Source organism: Bufo gargarizans, chromosome 1, assembly GCF_014858855.1.
Source record: "Bufo gargarizans isolate SCDJY-AF-19 chromosome 1, ASM1485885v1, whole genome shotgun sequence".
NCBI lineage: Eukaryota > Metazoa > Chordata > Amphibia > Anura > Bufonidae > Bufo > Bufo gargarizans.
In genome coordinates this window covers 65,861,716-65,887,357 of record NC_058080.1, presented here as the reverse complement: position 1 = coordinate 65,887,357, position 25,642 = coordinate 65,861,716, and the positions used below count along the sequence as shown (strand labels likewise).

At 47.4% G+C, this 25,642-nt stretch overlaps 1 protein-coding gene across 6 annotated transcripts in view; it reads right to left on the bottom strand.

Annotated features, from left to right (window-relative positions):
- LOC122939791 overlaps positions 1–25,642 on the bottom strand; it is a 106,388-nt gene that overhangs the window by 52,649 nt on the left and 28,097 nt on the right. For 4 of the 6 annotated variants that reach the window (XM_044295927.1, XM_044295965.1, XM_044295955.1 and 1 more), the window contains 5 exons: positions 24,832–25,001; positions 18,164–18,314; positions 14,973–15,017; positions 13,487–13,534; positions 10,484–10,543 (listed from right to left, as the gene is read on the bottom strand). In XM_044295927.1, coding sequence (XP_044151862.1) covers positions 10,484–10,543; positions 13,487–13,534; positions 14,973–15,017; positions 18,164–18,314; positions 24,832–25,001 — 474 coding nt within the window. Of the gene's footprint in view, positions 1–10,483; positions 10,544–13,403; positions 13,440–13,486; positions 13,535–14,972; positions 15,018–18,163; positions 18,315–24,831; positions 25,002–25,642 lie in introns of all 6 variants that reach the window. The other 2 variants (XM_044295936.1, XM_044295945.1) reach the window with 2 other exon arrangements.

Sequence of the window (25,642 nt, the reverse complement as noted above, 5' to 3'; positions counted from 1 at the left end):
AATATGATTTAATAACAGTGCCTATAACTTACAGACAGACAATACAAAGGCAAAAGAAAAAAGCATTACATAAAAATTAAACTCACGGTTCAAGTATTCCTGCTAGTCGAGTTTGGCATTTGTTTCTTATAGTCCTTTACCCAGGGAGCCATGTTTGTTATATCATGGCCCCCCCCTCACACTCACACAGACACTCTGCCCACACATAACCAGGTGGGTTTTTAAAACTTTGACTGGGCACACACACCATATATTTCCTTGGTCCACTCATACGGCTACTTTCACAGTAGGCTGTTCCGGCACAGCTCTCTGGATCCAGCGTTGCCGGACTGTACTGGAATGCCCGCCGGCCCACAACAGTAATTGTGCGGCCAAATCCTGGCATATTTGCTTAGATGGTTTCTGGCTGATCTTCAGCCTCCTCCAACAAATGCAAGACAGAGGCTAAAAATCCCATAGTCCTGCACTCCACTTGCCAAGTCTCAGAAAGAATGAGAGGCCATAAACAGCAGGAGGCCATCAATCGCCAACACCCTGCAATTTAGCCATTAACCCCTTAGTGACCACCAATACGTCTTTATACTGAACTAAACAAAGGGGTTTTTAGCTAAACAGCTTGCTTTAATCAATCATTACATGTACTTAGAATGGTGCATTAAAAACTATAACTTGTCCTGCAAAAAATAAGACCTCATACAAGTACATTGATAAAAAAAACAAAAAAGTTATATCTCTTAGAATGCAATTTAAAAAAAAAATGTGCGTGGTCACTAAGGGGTTAACTCTTTGAAACAGTAAGCATGAATATAGGAAAGAGTCAAATACAAATACCTTATGTTAATCACTCATATCTTGGTCAAATCACAGTTAATGGTGAACTTTTCAGGGGGCATTTTTTCTGATTGCATCACTCATTTTTTATGTCTACAAATCATTTTTTCAAATCGGTCTTTATTAAAAATGTTTAGCCATTTCTGAGACACAAGAGTTAAAAATAAATAAATAAATGAATTGTTTGCAAGCTGTCACTTTGTGTTTTCTTTGAATCCCATCAGCTGAGGGGTCATGTGTAGTCTTAATGTTTGATCTCCTGACCTCAAACACTCATTATAGCTCAATTCTTACCAAAATTTATAAAAATATGGCTTAAATATGTGTTTATGAGGTCACAGATAACAGTTCTACATGACCTGTCGGCTGACAGGTAAGAAAGAAAACACAAAGTGACAGCTTGCAAACAGACTGCAAAAAAGGTGAAAAGGTTTGAAGGATATTGTGGCAAAAGCCACTTCGCCACGGTGTTTTGGAGGGGACTGTTTGCCCGCCTCCTGCCCCTGGATTATGGCCCTTTAAGAACCATCTGGGGACATACTGTGGAGTTACTGGATGGCCACCATTTCATGTATCAGAGGCACATGGTGAGAACAATGGATGAAGCACATGGTGAGAACAATGGATGGCGGACATTTTTAACTCACAGACACTGGACTTTTCTACACGGTGCCATCTCGCCGGTATTTGGTGCACAAAGACATTGGGCAGTAGTTTTAAACTATACAACAGGGGACACATTATACAGTAATTATTTTTTATATAGCCTGTATATGTTCTGTGGAATCTGCATTAAACTGTATCTTCCATACTACTGAACGGATCTGGGTGAATTTTGGATATGTGGTTCACCCAGATCCCCCGGTTCCGAGGATATATTGGTTATGGGGTTATTGCATGTTTTGGGGTTCCTGTGATATGTTTTATAAAACTGTATTTCTCTGCCTTTGATAATTATATTCGCCAGTGTGTTCAATAATCATCATCGGCAGAGGGGAGGATTTTGTGTGGGTGTGTTCCTATTGTCCCATTGTGTGTTTAAATGGTGATGTCTGTCCTGTTGTCTCCACATGTGTATTGGCGATCTCCCTTTGTCCTGAGAGATAATTGGATTACTTCTCGGTTGTCTCCGGGACAGAGAGGAGGAAACCATGATGCATTGTGGGGATGTGTTGTATCTGTCCTGTATTTGCAAAAACTGTAATAAAAACCAGGCTGGGTGTGCCAGCAAGTCAGTTCCTGTTTTTACCCTCAAGGTGAAGTGTCGTCTCCTTCTTGGGGGAGGATTTATTGCATGCTGTCCCAGTTTGACTGCTAGGAGTGTAAACCTATTCGTATGGTTTCCTATTCAACTGTCTACAGCATGGGTGTCAAACATGCGGCCCGCGGGCCGCATGCGGCCCGCAATGAATATCTTTGCGGCCCGGCAAAGATGCAGCATCGCAGTCTGCTATGTATGAGCCGGGAGAGAGGAGGGGCTGGAGTCCGTAACTAGGGGCGGGGCCCGGTGCAGTCACTGTACTCTTACACCGGGCCCCGCCGCTCACCAAAGTATTTATAAATGTGAATCCTTATCCTGTTATTAAGTTGAACTAACGCTGCCCTCTCCCATGTTCCCATGTCCCCCTTACTTAAGCTTTAATAGCAGGCAGAGCGGACGGCAGCAGTAACGTCACTCACTGACGTCGAGCGCCTGCTCCGCCCACTTTATGAATGAAGCAGGCGGAGCAGACGCGCGACGTCAGTGAGTGACGTTACTGGTGCCGTCCGCTCTGCCTGCTATGGAAGCGTGTTCGTAAGTGCTGTGGGGATACAGGGGAACATGGGAACATGGGAGAGGGCAGCGTTAGTTCAACTTAATAACAGGATAAGGATTCACGTTTATAAATACTTCGGTGAGCAGAGGGCCGGTGTATTGGGGGACACTGTTATGAGGGGGATCTGTGGATGACATATAGCAGTGTCATCCACAGATCCCCCCCATAACAGTTCCATCCACAGATCCCCCCACCTCATAACAATGCCATCCACAGATATCCCACCCCATAGCAGTACCATCCACAGATATCCCACCCCATAGCAGTACCATCCACAGATATCCCACCCCATAACAATGCCATCCACAGATCCCCCATAACAATGCCATCCACAGATATCCCACCCCATAGCAGTACCATCCACAGATCCCCCATAACAGTGCCATCCACAGATCCCCCATAACAGTGCCATCCACAGATCCCCCATAACAGTGCCATCCACAGATCCCCCATAACAGTGCCATCCACAGATCCCCCATAACAGTGCCATCCACAGATCCCCCATAACAGTGCCATCCACAGGTCCCCCATAACAGTGCCATCCACAGGTCCCCCATAACAGTGCCATCCACAGATCCCCATAACAGTGCCATCCACAGATCCCCCATAACAGTGCCATCCACAGATCCCCCATAACAGTGCCATCCACAGATCCCCCATAACAGTGCCATCCACAGATCCCCCATAACAGTGCCATCCACAGATCCCCCATAACAGTGCCATCCACAGATCCCCCATAACAGTGCCATCCACAGATCCCCCATAACAGTGCCATCCACAGATCCCCCATAACAGTGCCATCCACAGATCCCCCATAACAGTGCCATCCACAGATCCCCCATAACAGTGCCATCCACAGATCCCCCATAACAGTGCCATCCACAGATCCCCCATAACAGTGCCATCCACAGATCCCCCATAACAGTGCCATCCACAGATCCCCCATAACAGTGCCATCCACAGATCCCCCATAACAGTGCCATCCACAGGTCCCCCATAACAGTGTCACGCACAGACCACCATTAATTCAAAGCCCACCAAAAGCACAACTTTTGGTTAAAAATATTTTTTTCTTATTTTCCTCCTCAAAAACCTAGGCGCGTCTTGGTGAAGTTTAATATTTGTATGTATATATATATATATATATATATAAATATAATAATCATTCCTCCTTGGTGGTTTTATCGTGAATACATTTTCACTTTTTGATATTTGTTGATTTATTACCTAGTTGCCACGTCGGCTTGGTCTTGCGGTTTAGCTGGTTTCCTAGTAACCACAATATTTTTGCGAGCATCATTACGTCATAACGACACCTGCGGCTTCCCGTTCCCGTTTTTTTTTTTTTTTGATGCGGCCCACATAAACTTAAATTTTGTTTTTTTGGCCCATGTTAGCCTTTGAGTTTGACATGCTTGGTCTACAGCAAGCATGTCAAACTCAAAGGCTAACATGGGCCAAAAAAACAAAATTTAAGTTTATGTGGGCCGCATAAAAAAAAAAACGCCTGGCCGTGCGGAGGCGTGCGGATCCGTCCAGACTTACAATGGAAGTCAATGGGGACGGATCCGTTTGAAGATGACACAATATGGCTCAATCTTCAAACGGATCCGTCCCCCATTGACTTTCAATGTAAAAGTCTGGACGGATCCGTTCAGGCTACTTTCACAGTTAGAATTTTTTTTTACAATATAATGCAGACGGATCCGTTCTGAACGGATCCACCGTCTGCATTATATGAGCGGATCCGTCTCAGACGGATGCGCTCTGAACGCAAGTGTGAAAGTAGCCTTAGGGGCGAGAACCTGGGATCTTTCATCCCTTGTCCTATTCAGCTCTATCAGGGTGAATAGGACTTCACACTGTCCCTGCTGCTCTGTGCCTTGTGCACACAGCATCAGGGATGTTACCATGGCAACCAGGGCTTCTGTAGCGTCCTGGCTGCCATGGTAACTGATCGGAGCCCCAGGCTTACACAGCTGGGGCTCCGATCAGAAGCTGCCACTGCACCACCAATGAGGGGGAGGGGAGAGGTCCCTGTGGCCACTGCCACCAATGATTTCAATACTGGGGGGGTTGAGAGGGGCTGGCGCACTGTGCCACCAATGATTTTAATGGGATGGGGGGGTTGAGGGGGGGGGGCACACTGCACCACCAATGATAAATTACCCCTTTATACAGGAGGCGGGTACTGGCAGATCAGCAGTTAACCCCTCAGGTGCGGCACCTAAGGGGTTAACTGCCTCTGATCGCAGCTCCCTGTCAGGGGCAGGGTGCCGGCAATGCGATTCTGCTGCCGGCACCCGCCTCCTGTATTGTGTTAAACTACTTTCACTATCAGGCCACACAGAGCGGCGCCCAGCGATGTCTCAGCACTCACCATTAGTCCTGGGCGCCGCTTGTTCGACTGCAGTGCTCCATTACTGTCTCCTCTCCTGCTCCACATGCTGCTGATTACTATCGGAGCGATGGGAGGAGATATCAGCTTCACTAGTGCGCGTTCCTTCTTCCTGGCTGTAGCGCTGTCCAATCGCAGCGCAGGGAGAAGGAACGCCCACTAGTGAAGCTGATGTCTCCTCCCATCGCTCCGATAGTAAGCAGCATGTGGAGCAGGAGAGGAGACAGTAATGGGGCACTGCAGGCGAACGGAGCGGCACCCAGGACTAATGGTGAGTGCTGGGCGCCGCTCTGTGTGGAAATAGTCCAATCATTGGTGGCGCAGTGCGCCCCCCCCTCTATTCTCATTGGTGGCGCAGTGCGCCCGCCCCTCCTCCCCCCCTCTATTCTCATTGGTGGCGCAGTGCGCCCACCCCTCCTCTCCCCCCCCTCTCTTCTCATTGGTGGCAGCGGCAGCAGCAGCACAGGGGGAGGGAGGACAGCTTCCTTCTCCCCGTGCTGCTGAGAGAACATGAGCGCGCCGATAGCAGCGCGCTCATGTTCAGAAATACTTGCCGGGCCGCAAAAATATTCATTGCGGGCCGCATGCGGCCCGCGGGCCGCATGTTTGACACCCATGGTCTACAGCATTCATATGCTTGAAGAGGATTTATCTGCTTCTTCGGTTCGGTAATTGTGGTGTGTGCCAGAGTGCTTGGAAACCTCAGGAAAACGCTAGGAGCATCCATCAACGGAGGTACTCAGTCGGGGTGCCAGGTGATCCGTTACATTGGTGGCAGCAGTGGGATGGCGTCCTGGTGTGAGAGGAACAACACCCTGGAGACACAGGAACTATTATGGAGCGGCATAGAACCAGCGAGTCCCTGGACAATGCTCGAGGTAGGAAATGAATTTAACCGGAGGTTACAGAACCTCTTGGCACCACTGGTCAAGCCAATAGGAGAGGCAACCAGGTTGGACTGCAGAGAGAGCGCACGACAAGAGATGTGGGAAGAAACCCTAGAAGGTGTCCAGCATTGGCGAGGTGAGCAGCTTCCCAGCAAGGAGCAGCGGTTACAGGCCAGAGTGGCCCTACGGATACCTTTGCTGGGAGAACAGGCCCAGGAGGAATTGGTGATGCAACTTAATTCACTGGCATGGAGGGAACTGGGTCTTGATGATGCATACCAAGCGCTACGTTGGTACGCGGTTCAGCGGGTTCCCGGAATGGCCAAATTTGACAAACCCGAGGGCAAGGATTATAATGGCCCTGGCTTATTATGGGGGACCTTTGCAGAACCGGAATTTGGGAGTGCGGCAGAGTCACGGCTTTGGGACATATTTGACTACAGAGAGGCCGTGCTGGATCTCCCTATGGCCGAAGACCTAAGACCAGACCTGATTGAACTAGCTGTCCAGGAATGGGAACTGGAGCAGGATTACCAGCACCTGTTCAGCTCCAGTCAGTCACCCTATACCCTGCAAGTACCACCAGAGCAGTGGGAGGTCGAACAGAATTATGCGGACTCATAATCAAGTGACACCGCCTGTCTCTAACCTGATGGGGCTTATGGACTGTACACCATTGGGAGCGGTGAGTTTCGTTCCCCCTCCCCAACAACTAAGCCCATCCTCAGGAGACTTGCATTCAGTACCTCCTACTCCCCAACCAGCTCCAGAAATGAGGGATCTTATCGACTGGTCCTGGGAGGACCCACAGATGGCAGGTGGAGATGGGACAGAGGTCTCTCTACCGGCCCTACAGGGATGCTGGGCAGTTGGCCCAGATCCCCAGCGGCAGAATATTCCACCGGGAGGGGAGAGTCTCGTTCCCCCTCCCCAGCGCCAGCCTAGCCCACCCTTAGGAGAGGAGACCGTTGGTCCCTCTTCACAGCAGCCAAGTGAGTCCCAGGGAGCGGAAGGTACAGTCCTTGCTCCCCAGCGGCAGTGTGAGTTACAGGGAGCGGAAGGTGCCATCCTTTCTCCCCAGCGCCAGTGTGTATTCATGGGAGAAGAGACAGTCGGTCCTCTCCCCCAACAGGAACCAGAAGTACCGGAGGTCGCGGACCTCAGACTGGTCCTGGGAGGACTCCCAGCAGGCAGGGGGAAATGGGACCGAAGTCTCTCTACCGGCCCTACAGGGATGCTGGGCAGTCGGCCCAGATCTCCAGCGGCAGTGTGAGTACCAGGAGGAGGAGGTAAGCGATACCTACCCTCCACAGCTAACCCCTACCGAGGTACTGAGGTCAGTAGAGGAGCCGTTAACGTCCTCTGACCCCTTCCCAGCAGAAGAGCTGGCCTCTGGGCAGTGCGCCGCTGGCCTCTGCCCTAACTTTCCCTTAGTCACCGGGCAGGACTATACCCCGGTTGCTCCAGCGGAAGAGCTGGCAATGGGGCAGAACACAGTTGGCCTCTGCCCTCCTTTGTCCCCTTGTCCCAGGCTTGTTTATCTGCGGGTCCCACCAGCTGAAGCGCTGGCACCAGGGCAGAGTACCGCCGGTATCTGCTCGCTTAGCGAACCACAAAGGCAAGAGACCAGTGCCCAACACAGCCATGGTGAAACCATGGGACCGAAACAAGCTACAAAATTGCCCGGGTGCAGTAACAAAGTGTTGGGTGGGACTACACTGCGGATTGTATATTATTGTGGGGGGGCTACCTTGTGGATTGTAATTTACTGTGGGTGGGTGACTCGACTAACTCAGGCACTGATCGACAGAAGGTCAGCTACCTGGTTAGTCTCCCCCCGAATGGGAATATATGTGGCAAAAGCCACTTCGCCACAGTGTTTTGGAGGGGGCTGTTTGCCCGCCTCTTGCCCCTGGATTATGGCCCTTTAAGAACCATCTGGGGACATACTGTGGAGTTACTGGATGGCCACCATTTCATGTATCAGAGGCACATGGTGAGAACAATGGATGGCGGCCATTTTTAACTCACAGACACTGTTTGGACTTTTCTACACGGTGCGATCTCGCCGGTATTTGGTGCACAAAGACATCGGGCAGTAGTTTTAAACTATACAACAGGGGACACATTATACAGTAATTATTTTTTATATAGCCTGTATATGTTCTGTGGAATCTGCATTAAACTGTATCTTCCATACTACTGAACGGATCTGGGTGAATTTTGGATATGTGGTTCACCCAGACCCCCCGGTTCCAAGGATATATTGGTTATGGGGTTATTGCATGTTTTGGGGTTCCTGTGATATGTTTTATAAAACTGTATTTCTCTGCCTTTGATAATTATATTCGCCAGTGTGTTCAATAATCATCATCGGCAGAGTGGAGGATTTTGTGTGGGTGTGTTCCTATTGTCCCATTGTGTGTTTAAATGGTGATGTCTGTCCTGTTGTCTCCACATGTGTATTGGCGATCTCCCTTTGTCCTGAGAGATAATTGGATTACTTCTCGGTTGTCTCCGGGACAGAGAGGAGGAAACCATGATGCATTGTGGGGATGTGTTGTATCTGTCCTGTATTTGCAAAAACTGTAATAAAAACCAGGCTGGGTGTGCCAGCAAGTCAGTTCCTGTTTTTACCCTCAAGGCGAAGTGTCGTCTCATTCTTGGGGGAGGATTTATTGCATGCTGTCCCAGTTTGACTGCTAGGAGTGTAAACCTATTCGTATGGTTTCCTATTCAACTGTCTACAGCATTCATATGCTTGAAGAGGATTTATCTGCTTCTTCGGTTCGGTGATTGTGGTGTGTGCCAGAGTGCTTGGAAACCTCAGGAAAACGCTAGGAGCATCCATCAACGGAGGTACTCAGTCGGGGTGCCAGGTGATCCGTTACAGATATGAACAGCTTCGGAGGCATTTTTTCAATGATTGCATTTTATTTTGACGATTTAATTTATTTTGGGCTACATTTTACTCATTTTTGGGCTACAAATTTTTTTTTTCGATTTGGTCTTTATTAAAAATATTCAGGAGCCCAAAAATGAGTAAAATGTAGCCCAAAATGAAATTAAATCATTGAAAAAAATGCCTCCGAAACTGTTCATATCCTTCAAATCTTTTCACCGCCTCTTGCTTTGAAGGGCACCCTGAAATGGTGTATTTTTATGTTTTAGTGATGCCTTCTTGCTTTCTGCCAGTGAAGGAAAATAGCTCCCAGTCTAAGTAGGAGGCAATAGTGGGAGATTTATCTACAGAAGAACGGGATGATAACTGTAGATCATTTGTCAAGCATGTTTGACTGCACCTAAGGTTGCTAAATATTGCCCGGATAGGCAGGATGTTTGTTCCAAATGTAAGAACCAGGTACTTTTTATCATCTGATATGGTGGTGCCCGTACATTTAGGGATACACTTACATTTAGGGTGTCATTACATATTTGAATGATCTTATGCAAGTCCCAGTGGCTCTGACCCGATGGATCTGCCTTCTTGGGCTTTTTGATGTATTGCCGGTCTTCCCACCTCACGCCCAACTTTTGCAAAATACTCTTTCAGGCTACTGTAGGAAGCTGGTTGCTAAACATTACATGAATGATGTTTATCCATCAGTGTCTTTAAACATTTAATAGCCCTCCCTTATAGACAACTAGTATATTGTGCCCCCGTTAATTGTTCCCTCTGTAGTATATTTGTCTTAGCATTCTCGGGTGGATGCGCAGTCTGTTGATGACAAAACAGTTCTTTTTTGAAGCTTGCGTTTTCTATGCTGGGTCTTTCACATTGTGATTTCTATAACTGACCTACCATGTCATATCACTATGCATAATGCTTGCTTTTTGGGAGATTACTTGGATTGCATCTATCTATATATTTGCTGTGTAGCCATTATATTTATACTGGTTTCTATCACTGGCAGAGCCAACATGTGTCATTTGTATACAATTTGTTAGAATAAATAAAATTATGAACGAGAAAGTGGTCAAGAAATAGAATGCTAAATGTTAAATAGCTTTAATCTATAAAGCTATAATCTTCAAAAATCAATATCTATACGAACAAAAGATCACAATGGTCCAGTCTATGGGATTTTCTGAGACTGTTTATGGATGTGACGAAGAGAAACAAGAAGATACTTTAAGTCATCGAACACTAATGTTGATCCACTGAAAACAAACCAAGCCAAATGCTCAAAGACCAAAAAAGTCAAGAATTAATAATCATTCTGAAAAGATCCAATTCAAATGGGAAAACTGATGCTTAGAACAGTTTAAAAAAAATGAAGAAGAAGCAACAAGATGGATGGAGACAATCACAGACATGAAAAATTCATTGAGAAGCCTGAAGATCCCAACAGAAGACCGAACATCATGAAAAAACACTATTTATGTGGTCATAAAGAGTCAAATTCAACTTGACAATTGTACATTATTCCATGGAATATCCTGTAGGTCATTAAAGCTATAGAGGACTTTAGTGTTGGAGAGATAACAGAGCTTTGTCCTCTGTCTGTTTTGAAGGCCCCTTTACTGGTGTGATGTTGATGTAAATATACCTGTTGAAAGCATCCTGGAGGACTCCTCAGATATTTTAATATTTTCATCATTTACTATCACTGTAAACAGTAAAGAAAATCAAGAATTAATATATATATATTAGAAAAGATCTAATTCAGTAGAGAAAACAATGATGCCTGGACCAGAAGAAGGAAAATGAGGAAGAAGACAATACATTGAGATGTCTATTGTAGGTAAAAACATGGTGATATATTTAACTAAATGTATAGTTATTAATGTAATCAATCCTATAGTCCTACACGCATCCATCTCCTACTTCTTACTAACCTACTTATAGTCACATTATTATGACCACTAGCTAATATCCAAAGTAACCATTGTGTGCAGCACGGACAGTAGCTAGATGGGCTTTGAGTGACTCAGTAAGGTCTAGGTAGGTTGTCATAGGTTTCTGGAGTCATGCTCACTGCAGTGCATCCCACAGCTGCTGGAGGGGGCATGGAGGAGGATCCAAACACCGAACATGTGGATTGAAGCGGTCTCACTGATGATTCATTGGGTTCATGTCTGGGGAATTAGAGGGCCAGGGTAGTACTTGAAAGTCTTGATCATGCTCTTCTAACCAATGTCAAACATTTATAGCCATGTGACATGTCGCATTGTCTTACTGGAAGATACCATCCATTCCAGGGAAGAAAATCAGCATGTATCGGTGTACATGATCCGCAAGGATAGATTTATACCCAAATCAATTGAGAGTGCCATCCACATGGATGAGTGGCCCAAAGAACGCCATGAAAACATTCCCCAGACCATAACGCTTCCACTACCAGCATGTGTTCTTCCAACAATGGTTGCAGGATGTTTGTTCTCTGAGGTTTCTCACCTGACAGGCCAATGTTAATCTGTTTGATGAAACAGAAAAACGTGACTCAGACAGGGCAACCCGTTACCAATCAGCAGAGGTCGAATACTGCCGCAAAAATTGAAGTCTTTTTCTGTCGTTAAAAAACTTCATTAGCAGAGGTGCAGTGACCATACGTCTGCTTTGGAACCCCATACGCAGTAGGGTTCCCCGAACTGTTCTTTTAGACACATGGCTGGTAGCCTGCTGGTTCATTTTCACTGTGAGCTGCTCCACTGTACCATGTCGCGCTACCTTTGCATACCTTCGTAGCAGACGTTCACCTCTCATGATAGACTTTTACCACAGCGGCAGCGAACAGTTCACAAAATGCGCAGGTTCAGAAATACTGCCACCCTTGTCCCGATTAATCATCTCTTATTGCAACTCTGATAAATCAACGGTCACCGCCAGATATCTGAGAAGCTCTGACAGACGTTCTTCAGTACCTCTTGCTTGAGGTGCTTTTGTTTTGCTTTCGTTTCGTCATCTTGTTTCCCTCTCTCAGCTGTCATCTAGTTGCACTGATTGCATCCCTTTATATCCCCTCCCATACTGCATCACTTTGCGGTTTATACAACTTCCTGGATTGTGCTCATGCTAGATGATGCTTCCACAGATAAGTCTGTTCCTTTATTTGTGTTTTCCTGTTGGCTTGATCGTAGGTGACCCCGACTCCCTCCGTATTAAGTGTAGGGAGCCGGTGGTCGTGTCCCCTCACTATTATAGGGTGTTCAGGTGTCATACAGTCGAGGCACGAGGGCATGCAATTATCTATCATAGAGATCTTTGCATGGGCTGAGCAGTAAGTGAGAGCGATAGGGCTTTTACAGGGCTCACCCTTATGTTCCTTAGTTTAGGATCAAGTCAGTCGGGTCTTCATTTGTGTCTTCTATTTTTCTGCAACACCATCCGTGACATCAACCATTTTACCAATGACAACGAAGGATATATGTGCAGACAGCCTATTCCCCCCTTTTAAGCCCACCATTCAGATCACCCCTCATGACTTCCTTCATGAGCTACTTGCTAACAATGTTGAAAGTGGTCATAATAATGTGACTCAACTGTGTATTACTGTCATTTAGTGCAAAATGCAGAAAAGTGATTTATCCATAAATAATTATCTAAATAGATTACACAGGCAGTTGTGATTATATGGATACTATAATATACTGCTGTGTTTATATGCAGTACATTAGCCAATCACTAAATGGTTAGGACATATTTAGATATGCCCTCAAACGCAAAAATGTAGGCAGACAGACCAAGGGGTCATTGCAGAGGGCACATGGTTGCCTTCCCATATACTTGACCTCACAGTAAACAACTAAATCAAGTTCCCCTTTGGTTTACACCTATATTGACCATTACACTGGAAGAGTGGCTTTCTTTATAAAATGGTTTTCTGAGACCCACTGACCAAACTACCTTGATTACACATAACACACCTGGAAGAGATAGTTTCTAATATACTTACCGTTTTGAAGTTGCGTGGATCAGCCCTTCTGAAATCCAGTCACTGTATGCTTCGCTCTCTCAAACTCCAGCTTCCACCGACGTCACACCCTTTACCAGGTTTCAGGTCTTAGCTATGGAGGAGTTGTTACTTCTGTTGTGGACCGGGCCAGAACTATTCCTCTCTCTCTAGTGCATGCACAGATAAGGTGGATTCAGGAGTTTGCACATGCGCCAGGGAGTGAAAAGTTCTGCCCCTTACCACAGACGAAATGACCTCCCTTCCATAGCCCAGACCAGAAACCTGGTAAAAGATGTAACACAAGAGGAAGCTGGATCTTCAGAGAGAAGCATCCCGTGCAACTATGGAACTATAAGTATATGAAAAACTTTCTCCTACAGGTGTTTTGTGTGTAAGCAAGCTCACAGGGTCCTGAAAGACCCATTTAACTTGCTCGTTACAAAGGTTAGGGAAATCACTAAGAATTATACGAAGCCTAAGTGAGAGAACTTTAATGGGAATGTATAGATATATAAAGTACTGCTCCTGCAGAAGGACACAAGTGAAGAAAATTTTGCAATACATATACGAGTACCTGCAAGAGTTAAAATGGGCATTTCAGTGCTTTTCTCTGTACAGGATAAAAAAACAGATTAAATAATACACATATATGAGTACCTGCAAGAGTTAAATTGGGGATTTCAGTGCTTTTCTCTGTACAGGATACTAAAAAAAAGAGATTATTAAAGGGTTAAAGTCACAACACAGTAGAATAGTTATGGGATTAAAAGGGTTAACCAGCTTTTACTAAGTGATGGCCTATCCCCAGTAAAGACCATCACAAGCTGATTATTGGGGGTCCAACACAATGAACCTCCCGCCGATCAGTTGTTGTCTGCGCATAGCCCTGATGCAGGAAGTCGGCACCGGAACTACAAAGCACCATCAAGCTTGTAGTGGATGGAGCTCATTGCTACAGTGCTGCTCCTATTGACTTCAATGGACCCTGCCAATTAGCTACTGAAAGCCTATCCCGAGGATAGGCCATCAATTAGTAAAGGCTGGACAACCTCTTTAAATCAGAAGAATCATAGGGCAAAACTGTGAGAAGGTAGGATTAAGCATTCACTGGGTTACACTTGCCATACCCTTAGATGTTAACTGACCAAATGAGGTGTGGCTGGGTGTGTATTTTGGCCTCCTGACTCTTCCTTGATGGCAGATAAGGATTGGGCATGTTAGATTTCAACTGTTCAATCCTTGTGTTAGCTGGGGAGATAAGCTGCTGCCAGAGGAATCTGCTTTGTCCACTCTCCTATTCACTACATATGCAAACTCAAGCTCGCATATGTATGGGAGGATCGAGAGGGATGGCTGTCATGTGTGAAGCTGGCCTTAATCATTACTGGTGAGGTCATAGAAGTGCCTACATTTCGACCAGTGGTGCACCTGCCACAGAAGACTTCATTTCCTCCACTATGGAAGAGAAGAAGGGTGGAGGCCAACCCAACAATTAGTGCCATTTATTGTACATACATCAAATATTATTAGTATGGAGAGGAAGGGTTGTTAATGTTTTTTTGTCCCCATATAGTTTTCATTTGTTGGTAACCTCATCCTCTTTACACAGAGCGCTGTGCCGTCAACAAACGATGGTCTTTAATGCCACATAAAAGACCCAATCACCCATTAAACAAGAAGAGGTTACCGGGAAGTGTAAAGCCAGTAAATAACTATGTATTAAAGTTAGGCCACTTATTCTTTTATTTTATTTAACTTTTTATTTTATTCTACTGTATGCAGATTATATATAGATATGCATCAGTGGCATAACTAGAAATGACTGGGCCCCACAGCAAATTTTTTAATAGGCCCCCTTCCGCCAGCAACTTTTTCGCAACTCTCGACTCCTGTGCAACCCCCACTTTTAAGGCTAGTCATGATCACCCCCTCAGACAAGGCCCGGCAGCCACTCAATCAGTTTCCTACAGTGTCAGTGTATAACACTGTTGAGGGGGTCCAGACAATTTTTTTTAGTTTAGACAGTTTGGGCCCTAAAGCTTCCCTGCTTCCCCTATAGCTACTCCCCTGATATGTACATATGTGTTCAGAGATGAACCTACAGCAGTATATATTGGTAGGAGTGTTATCTATAGGTAAATACCTGGATAAGGTGGACAGATGTCTAGTGTCAATGCTGCATTTATACCTGCAAAAAAAAAAATAAAGATTTTAATAAAAACCATGTGACTTTTCATTGTTGACATTTTATTGTCTTTTTCTACTATGAATTATTATGTGTTATATGAATCTATCATGTGACCACTTACAAAAACGTATTTGTCGATACTGGAAAACCACTCTAACTACTTCTACTTTATTCATAAATGGGTTGTCCAGCAGGACAGCAAAATCATTATCCCCACAAGATTTTTTGGACAAACCGCCACATACATAATAATCGTCAACACAATGTTACTGTGTATGGTCTGCTTTAAAAGTATGTATATTTTTGCAATCATGTTTGTGTTGCTACAATGCATCTAAAATAAAAATTGAAGACTTAAAAAATATATATTCTACAGTTTGGTGTATACAGCTCTTTCTGCAAACCTAGGTGTGTCCATGGTTACAGTCTGCAAACATACCCCTGGTGTTATGTTTTACTCTGCTTCACTTACCTCCTGCCCTACTGTCTGTAAGTGATCAAGAAGAGGGGATAGAGGAAGTGAAGAAACACTTAGCATGGCTTTGAATAGCAACTATATCTGACTACACAGGGTTTGTAGTCTGTAACCATGAACACAAAAATCTGAGTAAGAGCTGACTGTTCATAATCAGAGCTAAAGTTGCAAGAAAAAGTATGTGAACCCTTTGGAATGCTATGGATTTCTGCACAAATTGGTCATAAAATGTGACCTGATCTTCATCTAAGTCACAACAATAGACAATCACAGTCTGCTTAAACTAATAACACACAAAGAATTAAATGTTACCATGTTTTTATTGAACACACCATGTAAACAGTCACAGTGCAGGTGGAAAAAGTATGTGAACCCCTAGACTAATGACATCTCCAAGAGCTAATTGGAGTGAGGTCTCAGCCAACTGGAGTCCAATCAATGAGATGAGATTGGAGGTGTTGGTTACAGATGCCCTGCCCTATAAAAAAAACGCACACCAGTTCTGGGTTTGCTTTTCACAAGAAGCATTGCCTGATGTGAATGATGCCTCGCACAAAAGAGCTCTCAGAAGACCTACGATTAAGAATTGTTGACTTGCATAAAGCTGGAAAGGGTTAAAAAAGTACCTCCAAAAGCCTTGCTGTTCATCAGTCCACGGAAAGACAAATTGTCTATAAATGGAGAAAGTTCAGCACTGCTGTTACTCTCCCTAGAAGTGGCCGTCCTGTAAAGATTACTTCAAGAGCACAGCGCAGACAGCTCAATGAGGTGAAGAAGAATCCTAAGGTGTCAGCTAAAGACTTACAAAAGTCTCTGGCATATGCTAATATCCCTGTTAGCGAATCTACGATACGTAAAACACTAAACAAGAATGGATTTCATGGGAGGATACCACAAAGGAAGCCACTGCTGTAAACATTGCTGCACGTTTACAGTTTGCACAAGAGCACCTGCATGTTCCACAGCAGTATTGGCAAAATATTCTGTGGACAGATGAAACCAAAGTTGAGTTGTTTGGAAGAAACACACAACACTATGTGTGGAGAAAAAGAGGCACAGCACACCAACATCAAAACCTCATCCCAACTGTGAAGTATGGTGGTGGGGGCATCAGGGTTTGGGGCTGCTTTGCTGCGTCAGGGCCTGGACGGATTGCGATCATCGAAGGAAAAATTAATTCCCAAGTTTATCAAAACATTTTCTGTCCACCAGCTGAAGCTCAACAGAAGATGGGTGTTGCAACAGGAAACCGACCCAAAGCATAGAAGTAAATCAACAACAGAATGGCTTAAACAGAAGAAAATACGCCTTCTGGAGTGGCCCAGTCAGAGTCATGACCTCAACCCGATTGAGATGCTGTGGCATGACCTCAAGAAAGCGATTCACACCAGACATCCCAAGAATATTGCTGAACTGAAACAGTTCTGTAAAGAGGAATGGTCAAGAATTACTCCTGACCGCTGTACACGTCTGATCTGCAACTACAGGAAACGTTTGGTTGAAGTTATTGCTGCCAAAGGAGGTTCAACCAGTTATTAAATCCAAGGGTTCACATACTTTTTCCACCTGCCCTGTGAATGTTTACATGGTGTGTTCAATAAAAACATGGTAACATTAAATTCTTTGTGTGTTATTAGTTTAAGCAGACTGTGATTGTCTATTGTTGTGACTTCAATAAAGATCAGTTCACATTTTATGACCAATTTGTGCAGAAATCCATATAATTCCAAAGGGTTCACATACTTTTTCTTGCAACTGTATATGCAAAGTTTTTGTATTGTACATGCATAAGAACAATAACAAATGGTTGCTACATGTCAATGGTTGCACACATCCTTTAACCGCTTGCCGACCACCAGTTGACTATATACATCCAGGCGGCGGTAGGCACATACAGGAGTGGGTATCTCTGCATGGACATTTCTAAATAGCCTGGCAGATATGCAGGATTAGCATGCAACTGTGGAAGTGGGGAACATGCCATCATTGAAAGCTGGGTACCCATATTTGTATTTTTTAAGGGTCCATTCACACATCCGTGTGTGTTTTGCAGATCCGCAAAACACGGACAGCGGCAATGTGCGTTCCGCATTTTGCGGACCGCACATTGCCGGCACTGAGAATATGCCTATTCTTGTCCGCTATTGCAGACAAGAATAGGACATGTTCTATTTTTTTCAGGATCGCAATTGCAGACCCGGAAGTGTGGGTCCGCAATTCCGTTCCGCATAATGCGGAATGGAATTGCGGATGTGTGAATGGACCCTTACTGTCCCTGCCTTCCCGATTGCTCCATACACAGGGCTCAATGAGCACTGTGTATACAGATCAGAAAGCGCCAATACCACTTCCTGCTCGGATACCGGTTGTCATGTGATCGCCGGCTGCTGGGTCTTAGTAGACCCAGATCAGCACTGCAGAGAGGTTGTACAGCCTTGTACAACCTCTCTGAGGATGGTACTTCCGCTGTAACTGGGGCTACAATGTCAGCTTGCTTAATGTCCTCCTAAGGTCTTGTATAGAGGGCAAAAATTGTAAAATAAATTAAAAGGGCTACTATTTTTTTTTAAAGATTTAAAAAAACAAAAAAAAAAAAAACACCAAAAAAAAAACAAAACACACCTCTCTGGCATTATACAGTACATAATCTTTTTTCATTGACATGACCTACATCTCAAGATTATATGGAGTCCAGGGTAGCGCTTGAGGTAGAATTCTTGAAACACATAGGCAAATAAGCTTTCAAGGTCATGTATTGTCCGGATTTGACTCAGAGCTTCATATAGCACCTCTATGGTGGACCTCTTGTCAGCTTGAAGCTTCTGTAAAGCAACAGGTTATTCCATAGTAAGCATACCAAAACACCAGTTCAATCAGGAAAAAAACATGTAAAAACGAGATTTTTGTATTACTTACCAGTAAAATCTCTTTCTCGCTCTTTCCTTGGGGGACACAGAAGACCTTGGGTATAGCTCATCTCCCTAGGAGGCGTGACACTAAGAAAAAACTGTTAAGCCCCTCCTCCACAGCTATACCCTCAGCCTGGAGAGAGAGACTGCCAGTTGCGTGTCCAAGTAGTGAAAAAAGGCAAAGTCCAAAAGTGGAACCAACAAGCCAACTACCCAACGGGTAAAACAACTCGGAAACCGTGCAGAGAAAACCAAAGAATGGGTGGGTGCTGTGTCCCCCAAGGAAAGAGCGAGAAAGAGATTTTACTGGTAAGTAATACAAAAATCTCGTTTTCTCGCCCAGTTTCCTTGGGGGACACAGAAGACCTTGGGACGTTCAAAAGCAGTCCAAGAGGGGAGGGACCACAGCACCAAGGCGAAGCACCCGAAGGCAGCAAGGAAATGCCGCCTGCAAAAACCAGGCGGCCCAAGGCAGCAGCCGCCGCCGAAGCCAGAGTACGCACTCAGGAGAACCTGGTAAAGAGTGCAAGGAAGACCGTGGCCACCCTGCACAATGACATGGCTGAAGCCCAAGGCCTCCGGCCCCGGAGGCACCAACCGCTCTGGTGAAATGAACGGTGACACCAAAAAAACAGAACCCTGCCCTTGAGCAGTAACCACAGCAATAGCCATTTGGTTAAAGCGGAGGAAAGCACCCAGGAGCCGTTAACCTTGGCGCGGACCTCCTGGAAACAAGAGACGAGCGTCGACAAGAGTCGGAGACGTCCAAACAAAAAACCGCAGACACTTCAAGTAACAGAGTCCCAGTCGCAGGTCCAGGCCAGACTGGAGAAGACCGAATCATGGGAAGAGAAAGGCAGAATTGGGTGAATGACCAGCTTCCTAAAGAACCCCAGGGAAGACCCTAAGTCAGACAACAGAACCTGGACAAAGCACGGCCGGGAGCTAACACTAGTGTGCTCGCTGGACTCGTCTGGGCAGATGGGAGGAAACCCAATGCGAGTAAGCGCAAATCAGTGACACGGGCAAAAAGGTCGGGAAAACTGGTCCCGTCGGCCCCCGAGCAACGCCGTCCCGAATCCACGCGGAGTGGGGGAGCAGATGGACAAACGGAAGGAACCGAAAGGGACCCGGCCAGTATCCAACAGACTCCAGGACAAGTCAGGCTAAAGTCCTTGTCGTTGTAGCCACCACAAGAAGGTGGTGTTCTACAGTCCCGGTGTGGGGGCCTGAAGGGTAATCTTGACAGAAGAAAGTAGGCCCGCCAGGTCACCGAGAAGGTAAAGTCCAAGTAGGACCATCGCCCAGAAAGGTAAAAGTAATCTGCACCCAGCGGGAGGACAGAATGCGGCAAACCCGGTAATAGGCACACAGCTAGTACAGCCAGTGTGAACCATGGAGACAGTACGAGGTCATAAGGAACACCGGGACCATCCATATGAACAACCATGGTCTCCCCAGGGGGGAGGGCAGTGAAGGAACAGCCCCTGAAGCCTGGCCGGGGCAGAAGCCACATCGGAGTAAAACTGACCCCGGAGAAGCCAAAACAGAGCCGTCGAGAGAAAAATAGCCGAGAAGACGGATGACAGCCTCCAACCGCAAGGAGGAGCGGGCAACAGGGAAGCCACAGGACCGCTCAAAAGCAGAACTCCGCTACTCCGAGATGTCCGGCTCACCAATTCGCAGAAGGCGAATACCCTAACGAATCGAAAGTGGAGGTCCCTGAGACCTGGGTAATCGAGCAACCAAGAGAAGTTGGGCGACCTGCTCGAAAAGAGCGGCTAGAACCTGGTAGCAAAACAAACTGAAGCACGGAGGGTGCCAACAGGAAGGACTCAAACCAAAACGCATCCAAGAGGAGGAAAGGCAACAGGCGAGGGAACCGTAATCCCGCCAGAGCCAACGTAGACTGCGAGGGACGCTGGAGACAGCACTCTCGACCATGTGACCGCTTGCGCTGGGAAGCAATGCCACAGGTTAACTAATGGGTACACATCTAGGAACCACAAACACTCCCCAGGCGGAAGGGCCAACGAATATGGTGGATACCGTCACAACGGAAACACCAAATATACCCTCTGAACAGAGAATGGATACCACCCAGCTCGCTGCAGTAGAGAGCAATAGAGCCCGTCCAGGCCAGGTGAACAGAAAGATCTCTTCAGAGAAGAATGCCAGGCCGGCGGCAATCACCGTATCCCAAGAGAAAAACGTCAAGTCGCAGGAAGAATGGAGGCATACGTACAAGCAGCCCCATAAGCAGTGAGAAAGCCAACCCACCTACGGAAGGAGAAGGCATACACGGCCCAACAACGCACAGAGTGCCCAAGAGCGTCCGCCCACTGCGAAATAGTCAAACAGCAAGGAGGGCCAGCCACAGAGTCCCACAGAATCCACGGAAGTGCAAAGTGCAACCGGAAGGGGGGACATACACAAAGGACTAGTATGGCATGCGACGGAACGCAAGCAGTCCGCCCAGAAGAGAGGGCAATGTACTTGGCAAACATTGCGGGCAGCAAGCATGCAAAGCCCGCCCCACAAGGGGGTGATGCCCAAGACCAGCACCTACTTCAGAGAAGTAAGACATACCATATTCCGCCCAGAAGAGGGCCATGCACATGGCCACACCGCATCCAGCAGGACGTCCACCTAGTGAAAAGTGGACATGCACAGGGTAATCCTAGCATTAAGTGAGTGTGCAATAATCCACCAAACACCAAATTTTGTGAGAGTACAACTACTCCGCCAATGAATGGGGACAAGTACAAGTCCAGCACAGCATATACAAGGACAGTTGTGAGTCCTGTGAGCGCACAAAAAGTCCACCCATGGAATGAGGGGTGGTCACGCACAAGGCCAGCACTGTATCCAATGGGAGTGCAAGCATTCCACCCATCTTAGAGGCCAGCAACGTATCTGGTGAGAGTGCAGTATGCTGCCCAGAAGGGGGAGCCATGCCCATGGCCAGTATTGCAACCAGGGAGAATGCGAGCACCCCGCCATGGATGGGGGTCAGGCACCTGGCCAGCAGCACACTGGCGAGAGAACAAATACAGTCAGTGAGAGTGTGTGTATGTTGCCTGAGGAAAGGAGACATGCCCATGGCCGGCAGCGAATCCAGAAAGAGTGCCGTACACCGCCCACGGAAGGGGGAACATGTATATGGCCGGCAGTGGATTTAGTGAGTTGCAAGCATCCCACCATGGAAGGGGGTCATGCACGCGGCCAGCAACTTACCAGCGAGAGAACGACCCCAGTCAGTGAGGGCGTATGCATGGCGCTTGAGGGACGAAGGCATGCCCAAGGCCGGCAGCGAATCCAATGAGAATGCAGCATACCGCCGATGGAAGGGGGTTATGCACATGGCCGGCTGCCCAGCACCATAACCAATGAAGTGCAGTATTCCGCCTAAGGAAGGGGGTCATGCACAAGACCGGCAGCGAATCCAGTGAGTGCAGCATTCCCCCCCTGGAAGGGGGTCATGCACAAGACCGGCAGCAATCCAGTGAGTGCAGCATTCCGCCTATGGAAGGGGGTCATGCACAAGACCGGCAGCGAATCCAGTGAGTGCAGCATTCCGCCTATGGAAGGGGGTCATGCACAAGACCGGCAGCGAATCCAGTGAGTGCAGCATTCCGCCTATGGAAGGGGGTCATGCACAAGACCGTCAGCGAATCCAGTGAGTGCAGCATTCCGCCTACGGAAGGGGGTCATGCACATGGCCGGTATCAAATCCAGTGAGTGCAGCGTTTCGCCTATGGAAAGGAATCACGCACATGGCCGGCAGTGAATCCAGTGAAAGTGCAGCGTTCCCCTATGGAAGGGGGTCGTGCACCAGACTAACACCGTATCTGGTGAGAGTGCAGATTCCACCTATGGAAGGAGGACATGCACAAGACCGGCAACGAATCCAATGAGTGCAGCATTCCGCCTATGGAAGGGGGTTGTGCACATGGCCTGCAGCGAATCCAATGAGTGCAGAGTTCTCGTGCACATGGCCAACACCGTATTCGGTGAGAGTGCAGTATTCCACCTAAGCGGGGGGTCATGCACCAGGTAAGCCTGCAACCCGAGAGAGTGCAGTATCCCGCCTAGGAAGGGGTTGTCTGCACATGGCAGGCACCATAGCTGGAGGGTGACGAACTCTGCCTACAGAAAAAAAGAGAGCGCATGCACTTGGCCAGCGCTGTATCCCGGAGAGGGCAAGAACCACTTAGAAGGGAAACATGCACCAGCCGGGGAGTGCGACACAATGCCGCTCATGGAAGGAGCACGCATACAGGCGGCGCTACCGAGATAAGGCTGCAGCGTCCTGCGCAGCGCACAAGATATCCATTAGTTAACCATTTTATGCATTTCTAAATAAAAAATAGCCTCACTGAGGCAGAAAGAAGTGCCACCATACAGGTGCCCAGCATAGAAGTAGAGGGGGGAGGGGCGCCAGCCATATAGGCCCATCGGGAGCCGCCGGTACCCGAAGGGTTAACAGCCAACCAACCTGGAAGGGAGGAGGAGGCGGCGCCGTGATCCCCTGGGGGCGGGGAACCTCCAGGCGGGAAGGATTCGCGCCCGGAGAAGTTCCCGCCCCCTCAACAGAGGCCGGAAGATTGCGGCCTAGCAGGCCGTGAAGCCGGGGCCTAAATTTTCTGCGGCACCCGGCTGACCGGGGCCGCACAGGAAACCGGAGCGGACTGCCCGGACAAACCGGCCGCGGAAGCCCACCCCGCGGACCGGAAGTCAGGGGCCCGGGTGGAGCGCCGGAATGCGGCCCAGTAGGCCCGAAGCCTGGGCCAAAATTTGCGGCGCCCGGCCGACCGGAAGTCGCCGACGGCCGGCCGGAATCGTTGGAGCATCGTGCTCAGCCAGATGCCGGTCGCAGGAGTCTACCCCGCAGGCCAGAACAGTCGGGGGCCGGGAAGGAGTGCCGGAGTGCGGCCCAGCTCGGAGGTGCGGCCCAGCAGGCCGGGAAGAAGCGCCGGAGGTGCGGCCGAGCAGGCCGGGAAGTAAAAAACCCAAGCAGCACTGCCGTCAGGAAAAAGCCCCCGGTCCAGAGCAGCGCATCGGTGAGGGGATGGGGGGACCCTGAGACTGGGTGCCCGTGAGGATGCGAGCACAGCGTTCCCAGGAGGGACGCTGATAAGTGAATGCCTATTCTCAGCATTCTGCTGCTAAAACGTCCCATGAGGGCCAGAAGGGAGGAGAGGGAGCAGGAGTAGAATGTCGCCCCGCAGCACCCCAGGGGCCAGCCTAGGTCCAGCAGTGACCGAAGGGTCCAGAGGCCCAGTATGGGGGGTCAGGCACGCAGGAGACCAGGGTGGGGGGTGGGGGACGTAGGGCTGGAGAAGCCACTCTCTCACCATAGTCGTCTTCACCCTCGGTCCATTCCAGCAGGGTCGCCCCTTCAGCTACTGGCACCGTAGTGGCAGGACGCTGGAAGAGGGACTTGGCGTGCGGGCGACCCTTGCGCTGGCGGGATGTAGGGGAGCTGGGCTGCCCTGATCCACCTTGTCTTCTGTGGGGGAGGCAGCAGTGCGGATGACCGGCACTGGCGCAGCTCAACCCCGGGAGAAACAGAGAGGTCTAGTGCGTCTCTGTTGTCCCTGATGATCTGGAACAAAAAGAAAAGAAAAAAGTAAAAATCAAAATTTAAACAAGGAGAAAACAGCCCTGCAGTAGCAGGGAGTGTCTTGCCTCCTTGGACACTAAGCTAAAAACTGGCAGTCTCTCTCTCCAGGCTGAGGGTATAGCTGTGGAGGAGGGGCTTAACAGTTTTTTCTTAGTGTCACGCCTCCTAGGGAGATGAGCTATACCCAAGGTCTTCTGTGTCCCCCAAGGAAACTGGGCGAGAAAAACAATTTCCAGACCATGCAACTAACCTGGGTATGTCCCTCCACAAGAGGGTGTCAAAGAATGACAAACTAGTCTGGGTGAGAGGTGTACGGATTGTCAAAAAGTTCTCAGCCAAGCCATCAATTTCAGCAGGAATTAAAGGGGTGTCATATCTATGGTTGACCGCCACTTGAGACTCCCTTCAAGAGCGATGAGCTGCTAAGTAGTAGCGTTTCCTCATCTGACAGGCCCAGTCTACCCATGCATTACATGTTTCTCGATTTATCTGAATGGGTGCATATAATACTACCGTACATTTCCTGCATTGGCTGGCTTGTGCTACAGCTGGCAGCAGCGGAATTATAAAATTAAATTCATACTACACGTCCATACCCAACTATTTTCTATAAGTAGACATCTGGGACATTGTGCAGACGCTTTCAAGCACATTGATGCCTTTATGCAATTTTGTATCAAATGGTAAAATTTTCTAAAGGTCGAAGGAACTAGGAACAAAAGGGGTTGCCTTAAAGTATCAGTTCTGCCTGGAGAATTCCTATAAATCAGCTTAGTAAGTCCTAAGGAAAGAGCACCAACTTACCAACAGCTGTAGGTAAGAAAGCAGCTTAAAATCATGTAATCCGTGTAGAAAAGGAAATCGCTCATTTACAGCTTCACATATATAGGTTTTATTGTGATCAAAAACATCAACTATATCAGTGGCAATGCTGAACATTGGGTATAGTCCTCCATTAAATAGCGTGCTTGATTCTGTAGGGAAAGATAAGTTAGCATCATTTATGTTTCAAGGTTAACCTGACCAATCCTACCAGAGAGAATTAGCCATTTCTCTAGATTATCAATCATTTTTGAGATGTAGCACCTTCCAGATGACAGGTGGTTAGTTGTCCATTTGGTACCAATTTCAAATCTTGGTTTAATTCCTAACGTTTGGGCACCCCTGGTCAAAATTACTGTTACGGTGAAGAGTTAAGCAAGTTGAAGAAATTGCGTAAAAGTTAAAGACGACACATTCCCTTTGTATTGTAAGTAGTGTTGAGCGAACTTGTGTTTTAAGTTCGGCGTCTAAAGTTCAGGTTCGGGTTATCGAAGTATCCCGTTATGGATTCTGCTACCACGGACCATAACGGAATTTAGAATCCATAACGGGATACTTCGATAACCCGAACCTGAACTTTAGACGCCGAACCTAAAACACAAGTTCGCTCAACACTAATTGTAAGCAAAAACAATTTTTTTTTTCATTTTTAAAATAACAAAAAAGGAAAAAGGTCTTGAAGCAAAACTTTGGGCACCCTGCATGGTTAATATCTAGTAGCACCCTCTTTGGCAAGGATCACAGCCAAGAGTCTTTCAATTCTTGTTTTAGGGATTTTCATCCATACTTCATT